The sequence below is a fragment of the Hyla sarda genome, chromosome 2, assembly GCF_029499605.1.
Source record: "Hyla sarda isolate aHylSar1 chromosome 2, aHylSar1.hap1, whole genome shotgun sequence".
Lineage (NCBI taxonomy): Eukaryota > Metazoa > Chordata > Amphibia > Anura > Hylidae > Hyla > Hyla sarda.
Genome location: NC_079190.1, coordinates 145,836,803 through 145,844,545, shown reverse-complemented (window position 1 = coordinate 145,844,545; position 7,743 = coordinate 145,836,803). Strand labels below are relative to the sequence as shown.

At 39.5% G+C, this 7,743-nt stretch overlaps 1 protein-coding gene across 2 annotated transcripts in view; it reads right to left on the bottom strand.

Moving 5' to 3' along the window:
* Window positions 1–293: 293 nt before the first annotated feature.
* The window catches only part of SCEL (sciellin), a 113,895-nt gene continuing 106,445 nt past the window's right edge, over window positions 294–7,743 (bottom strand). For both annotated transcript variants that reach the window (XM_056555566.1, XM_056555567.1), the window contains exons 27-30: window positions 7,429–7,506; window positions 4,549–4,657; window positions 3,274–3,376; window positions 294–881 (exon numbers count right to left, since the gene is read on the bottom strand). In XM_056555566.1, coding sequence (XP_056411541.1) covers window positions 865–881; window positions 3,274–3,376; window positions 4,549–4,657; window positions 7,429–7,506 — 307 coding nt within the window. In that variant the 3' untranslated portion in view covers window positions 294–864. The remainder of the gene's footprint in view (window positions 882–3,273; window positions 3,377–4,548; window positions 4,658–7,428; window positions 7,507–7,743) is intronic.

Genomic DNA, 7,743 nt, shown 5'->3' with positions numbered 1-7,743 from the left:
TTTCACAGAAGAAGAAAACAAGTGTAAAAACATTTGAGATTAGAAGTAATAGAATCAAAAGACAGCAAAAACTTTCATCATGTTCAGTCAAAGAAAGGTAACCCATGCACACTATTAAGTGCTAAATATAATTTTATATATATATATATATATATATATATATATATATATATGTGTATATATATATATATATATATATATATATATATGTATATATATATATATATATATATATATATATATATATATATATATACATAAACAGACATATTATTATTTTCCCTATACAATTGTCCATCAGGCCCAAATTCCCAATAAAAACACCCGCCTTACATATCCTGTTTAGACTATTGGGCTTTAAGCTGAGACCACTTTCACACAGCAGTATTTGTCAGTAGACCACAAATGGAAACTACTGTATATAGAGAAACAAATAAAGTAAAGCTCTACATGCTTTCCAAGTTTTGGACCCATTTCTATCCTTAGTCTACAAATACTGAAAGTGGCCTTAGAGTAAAATAAATACTGTGTAGTGAATCTGCTTCATTGCACCCTGGCATGGACCCATCTTTGTCTACGTTTATTTTTTATTGTGTAGACTACAAAGGCTAAAACCATAGTAATCCAATAAATTTTACTGTTAGACATAAGTATATTGTAATATTAAATCTATGAAACAACAGGATGTTCTGGCTTTAGCACTACTTAAACAGTATTACAGTATTATTCCCTGAAACCCAAAATACGTATACATGAGTTTAATGTTATTCCATATATTCCCCTCTGTTGTCTAAACTAAGCTATGAAAGATAAGTATTGATCGATGTCTCATATTCCATCTCTTTACGTTTTCAGGTTCTATATTTAGATGATCCATTTCTCTGAAATAGAACAAAAGAAAGAAATGTAACCAGTTAATTAGAAAATGATACAATATTGCCGTATGCATCACATCAACTGTACCATAGGCAGCTGGATAAATACACTAATCTGTTTATTAAAACAGGGCTTGTACAGAAAATAACCAGAGCTAATGTGATTTGTAATATAACTGATGCTGCTCTTACATTCATTTGTTCGCTGCTGACAAACGTGTCTCAGATTTTTCATGCCATCAGTTTTTTGCACTATAGCACATTGCACAGTCCAATGATGTGACCTAGTTTCTGTATTTTATAGCTGGGTTGGTGACCAATGTGACAACCCCTTCTGGAGGCCAAATTGTACCGATTTATAGTGTGAATTTATGGAATGAGAACCTTGATTGCACTGTAATATTTATTGTTTGTTCCCTATGCTACTTAAAAAAAAAAGTGTTTCTCAACTAAGTCCTTAAAGGGGTATTCTGACCAAAGACATCTTATCCCCTATCCAAAGGCGTGACATGACATCACAAGGGGGCGTGGCGTGATGTCACATCTCTAGTCCTGGAGCAGCAGCCCAGCATAGAATGCGGTGCTGCACATAGATCGCGGGGGGTCCCAGCGGCGGGCCCCCACGATCAGATATCTTATCCCCTATCCTTTGGCAAAAGACATCTTATCTCCAGTCCCAGAAACACAGTATTATAGTTACATAGATAGTATGGTTAAACATAAAGGTTATGGGTGGATGAAGGTCTACTGTGTACATCATAAAGGGCACATGGTAGACATGGAGCCCTGTTACAGATTTTGTACTGGGCCCCGAAGCTACATATTATGCCTTGGCCAAAAACCTTATATTTTTAGGATTTTCTTAATATCATGAGTCCCTGTTGGAGGGGCGGTTAGGATGGGAGTTGAGAATAAAAAATAAAGTCATAAACAGACCTGGCTTTCCACCTTGACTATTAGGACAGCCTAAACTGTCTATAATTGTTTCCACTTATAATTTCTCAGGGTATGTTGAAGCAAAATCCATTCTGCAGAAATAACCAATGAAGATGTATGGGGAAGACTTTGTGAATGAACATACCGTTAGTGTTAGATTTAAATAAAGTGGGGTTGTTGATGAAAGGGATGATGATGAGTTTAAACACAAAACAATGCTGTCAGTCTGGCAGGCTTGGTCAAATGAGTCTCCCTAGTAAAAAGGATCTATGTGCAAAACGTAATTGACTTGCACACAACCCCTGGATGGGAGAGCATCTGAGAGAGCTCTAGGGGTATATGCTCAAGCATCTGATCTTAGTTTATGCTGATAATGTGAGATACTGTAAATGAACATGTACTCTTAGGTTATGTTCACAAAGGTCAGAATTGCCTCTGAAAGCTGCTTCTGCAATTCTAATTAGAATCTGAAGGGAAATTTGCATGATACTACTCACCTTTGCCTCAATTCTGACCAGCCCTCTGTCCTAACCACTGAAAAACACCCACACAGCATAATGCTTCCACCACCATGCTTCACAGGGGTGGCATTGGGCAGGTGATGAGCAGTGTCTGCTCCCGACATAATGCTTAGAATTAAGGCCAGAAAGTGGACAGAAAAACTCTATGTCCTTTTTTTGCTAACTCAAAGTGGGCTCTTGTGTGTTTTTTTTTTTTTTTTTTTTTTTTACTGAGAGAGGGGTTTTACTAGCCACACTGCTATCAAACCTAGATTGGTGGAGTGCTGATGTGATTTTTGACCTGGAATTTTCTCCCTTCTGCACACCCCATCTGATCTTTGGAGCTCAGCCAGAGTGAACATTGGTTTCCTGGTCATCTCTCTTACTCACTATCCACCGATTATTAATATTGATGGGGTGCCAACTGTAGGAAGAGCCCTGGTTGTTCCAAACCTCTTCCATTAAAGAATTCTGGAGGCTGCTGTGCTCTTTGGAACTTTCACTACCACAGACATTATTTTGAACCCTTCTCCTGGTTTATGGCTTTACACAAACCAGTCTCTTAGCTTAACATACAGCCCCTTTCCCATGGCTTGGTTTTTGCTGTTATATGCATTGTCAGCTGTAAGACTGTATGGCTGTGTTCACACATTAGTCAACTTATAACTGTGTGCTGTAAATTACTGCAATCGGAGAGAGAGAGAGAGAGAGAGAGAGAGACGAATTGCCCCATGACAGAGGAAAAATTCCTTCCCGACTTCAATATGGATCGAATATCAGAACAAGACCCTAGATCAACATGGGTCCCAGCAGATTGGTAATGGGTGTTGGTGGTGGGTAAGAATTTTTAATGTCAAAACAATCCTGTGAGCAGTTTACACCCTATTTATATATTTACTGAATATTGTGCCTACTGAATATTGTGCTTAACAATGTTTCAATGTTTTCAATGTTTTACTTACCTCTTGCAGAAAAATAGCAAGGCTCACAGTGGATAGTCTGCTTATAGATCCACATACTGTCTCCAGCCTTTAGGTTTTCCAAGGGACCAGAACAAGCTTCACACTAAGAAAAAAAAAGTTACATTTTCAGATAAAAAAATAGAATTTTGTATCTCCAGCTATAACAAAGCCAGAGTTCCCTTTAATCAATGTCCTATGGATAGTCGACAAGATATTTTTTTTTTACCGGACAACCAACAAGCCATCAATTACTAAGTCCTGGAAAACCCTTTGAAATTTGTGAATGCTCTTTTAAAAATATTTATAACCTTGTACAAGATTTACATTACATAGTATTGGTATGTTATGCATTATTAGTATAGAGTATACATTGCTTACTGCTGTAAATAATTTTTAGGGAAAGGGCATGTGTAGTAATAAATCTGCATTCTGCAATGACTGAAATTATTTTCTTGAAAATGATTTTGATGCCTAAATATTTTCTCATATAAGTCATCAATCTATTATGATTAACAGAACAAATGTGTTGGCTATGTTTGTATTTGGACCTTCTGTCAGGAACCCCAACTGACCAGATTATACTGTAAATCAGTGAGGTCCTAGAACATTTTTTATATCTACTGAATACATGCGATGCAAGGTTTCCCCTCAGAAAATCACAGGAAGCACTGTTGGTATAAGATTTGTACGAAATATTTTAGTTTCTGCAAGAATCTATTATTTTGTGATAAAATCTAATGATGATAGGAACACAATGTAAACAAAGTTACTTTGTACACTACCGTACAATAAGCTTCTCCATTTAACTCAGTTAGTGACTGTGGAAAGATCTAGTCTGGGCTGTAGACCAAATTCTACATACAAAGAAGGATTCTAGTATCACCCTAAGTCATCACATTACATCAGAGAGGACACTTATTATGGGTGTGTTATTCAGAACACACCCATAAATGAATGTAAAAAAAAATCTCCTCTGTGGACCAGCCAGTTTAGTATCTTGTATTTTAACGCAGTTGTGCTATCAAATATACTTTTTTTTCCCCTTTTTTAATTTTGACTTGTTTCCTAATAACCCTGCTGGTTGCTACAACAATTTCCACAACGTTAACATACACTCTTCTCTGAGCACCATGCCCTGTTACCCATGGAATTGCCCCTTACGCCTATTGAAAAATCCCAGGCTTATGGAAGCCTGTATTTTGTCACTGGACTGTATAGTAAAGTGAAACATAATATTTGTTACATTGTATTGTCTGCCATGGGCAATTTACCTACCTTGAAGCATGTTGCATGGCAGCAAATGTTTAAGTCTTTTAGAATCATCTTGGCATCAATGCCAAGTGGTTTGCGACAGTAAGTACAAACATCCTTTCCTATGTTAGATCTAAGAAAGGAAAACATATACATAATTATAGAGAGACAATTATGTTCTCATGAAAAACGAAAAATAAATGTGCGTGCCATAGCAATAGAGTTGAGTTAGTAGAATACGGCCTATCGTGACATGGAGTCATGAAAATCTTTTGTTCATACAATGCACTTTCTAACAGGAAAGTGATTATATAGGATCAGCCTGTCAGAATTATAAATATTTACATTGGAAACTTTATTTATTACTAGTTTCATGTTATGTTATAAATTAAGACCATCTCTATTATTCACTGTATGATAAGATGCTGAACAAAGCACCTGAGCACCTTATTCTACAACTGTGAGGTCTACTAGAGGTTAAGCCGCAGACTCTTGCAGGACCAGAGCAGCGATCATTGGAGGCTCAACAAGCTTTGTCTTAGTGTTGTGCAACTGTGTAATCCCTTCATTGCACCAAAAGTGTCTGCTTTCCTGTAGCTACGGTTTGCACCATGTACAGTGGGGCAAAAAAGTATTTAGTCAGCCACCAATTGTGCAAGTTCTCCCACTTAAAAAGATGAGAGAGGCCTGTAATTTTTATCATAGATATACGTCAACTATGAGAGACATAATCACATTGTCTGATTTTTAAAGAAATTATTTGCAAATTATGGTGGAAAATAAGTATTTGATTTTAATCTCAGTACTTTGTAATATACCCTTTGTTGGCAATGACAGAGGTTAAACGTTTTCTGTAAGTCTTCACAAGGTTTTCACACACTGTTGCTGGTATTTTGGCCCATTCCTCCATCCCCTCTAGAGCAGTGACGTTTTGGGCTGTCACTGGGAAACACGGACTTTCAACTCCCTCCAAAAGTTTTCTATGGGGTTGAGATCTGGAGACTGGCTAGACCACTCCAGGACCTTGAAATGCTTCTCACAAAGCCATTACTTTGTTGCCTGGGCGGTATGTTTGGGATCATTGTCATGCTGAAAAACCCACATTTCATCTTCAATGCCCTTGCTGATGGAAGGAGGTTTTCATTCAAAATCTCACGATACATGGACCAATGATTCTTTCCTTTACATAGACCAGTCATCCTGGTCCTTTTGCTGAAAAACATCCCCATGCTTCACAGTAGGTATGGTGTTCTTTGGATGCAACTCTATCTCAACTCAACTTTGGATGCGTCATTCTATCTCCTCCAAACACACCAAGTTGAGTTTTTACTAAAAAGTTCTACTTTGGTTTCATCTGATCATATGACATTCTCCCAATCTTCTACTGGTTCATCCAAATGCTCTCTAACAAACTTCAGACAGACCCGGACATGTACTGGCTTAAGCAGGGGGACACATCTGGCACTGCATGATTTGAGTCCCTGGCGGCGTAGTGTGTTACTGATGGTAGCCTTTGTTACTTTGGTCCCAGCTCTCTGCAGGTCATTCACTAGGTCCCCCTGTGTGGTTCTGGGATTTTTGCTCAGCGTTCTTGTGATCATTTTGACACTACGGGGTGAGATGTTACATGGAGCCCCAGATCGAGGGAGATTATCTCCCACAGTTGATTTCTTCGCACCAAGCTGCTTGCCTATTGCAGATTAAAGGGGTTCTCCGGTGCTTACACATCTTTTCCCCTATCCAAAGGATAGGGGATAAGATGCCTGATCGTGGGAGTCTCGCCGCTGGGGACCCCCGGGATCATGCACGCGGCACCCCGTTTGTAATCAGTCCCCGGAGCGTGTTCGCTCCGGGACTGATTACAGGCGACCACCGGGCAGGCGGCGTGTGACGGCGTGTGATAGCTGTCACGCCCCCTCCCATAGGCTTGCATTGAGGGGCGGAGCGTGATGTCACATGGGGGCGGAGGCGTGACGTCACACGCCGTCGGCCCGGTGGTCGCCTGTAATCAGTCCCGGAGCGAACACGCTTCGGGGATTGATTACAGGCGACCACCGGGCAGGCGGCGTGTGACGGCGTGTGATAGCTGTCACGTCCCCTCCCATAGGCTTGCATTGAGGGGCGGAGCGTGACGTCACATGGGGGCGGAGGCGTGACGTCACACGCCATCGGCCCGGTGGTCGTCTGTAATCAGTCACGGAGCGAACACACTCCGGGGACTGATTACAAACGGGGTGCCCCAGCGCCGGGACTCCCGCGATCAGGCATCTTATACCCTATCCTTTGGATAGGGGAAAAGATGTGTAAGCACCAGAGAACCCCTTTAAGTCTTCAGCCTGGTGCTGGTCTACAATTTTGTTTCTGGTGTCCTTGGACAGCTCTTTGGTCTTGGCCATAGTGGAGTTTGGAGTTTGACTGTTTGAAGTTGTGGACAGGTGTCTTTTATACTGATAACAAGTTCAAACAGGTGCCATTAATGAGTGGAGGACAGAGGAGACTCTTAAAGAAGAAGTTAGAGGTCTTGCTTGTTTGTAGGTGACCAAATACCTATATTACCAAGGAATTTGCCAATTAATTCATTAGAAATCCTACAATGCATTTTCCTGTATTCTTTCCCTCCTTCTGTCTCTCATAGTTAAGGTATACTTATGATGAACATTACAGGGCTCTCTTATCTTTTAAAGTGGGAGAACTTGCACAATTGGTGGCTGACTAAATACTTTTTTGCCCCACTGTATGCCACTCATGGTTAGAATTATATTTATTATGGCAGCCTTGTCGGTCATCTGGAATATTGGTGAAGACAGCATACACTTTTATATGTCATACAATTTGGCAATAAATGTTGTCCGTACCAACATAGTTGCTGAATTTGAAGGCTACTTGTTTGCCACTGGTACTTACTGATCAGATGTAGAGTAAACAGTTCTAATAGAATTTGATACAATGTCCTGTCCATATTTATTAGTTGAAGATTTCCTACTAAAAGAAATAATACATTTTATTATGAGAGTCAATAGAATAATAGTTTACACCTTATAATATTGGTATTAAAATTTAAATATAGCGAAGCTCACTTGACAACAGTATAGGTAAGAACTAGCTTTCCATTTCATGTTTTATCAGTGAATTATAGGCATTTGTCTCTCTTTCCTACAGTATAGAGAGATACTGTTGAATAGTGATGTATAGTGAATGCTCAGGCTGATTTTAGCTATA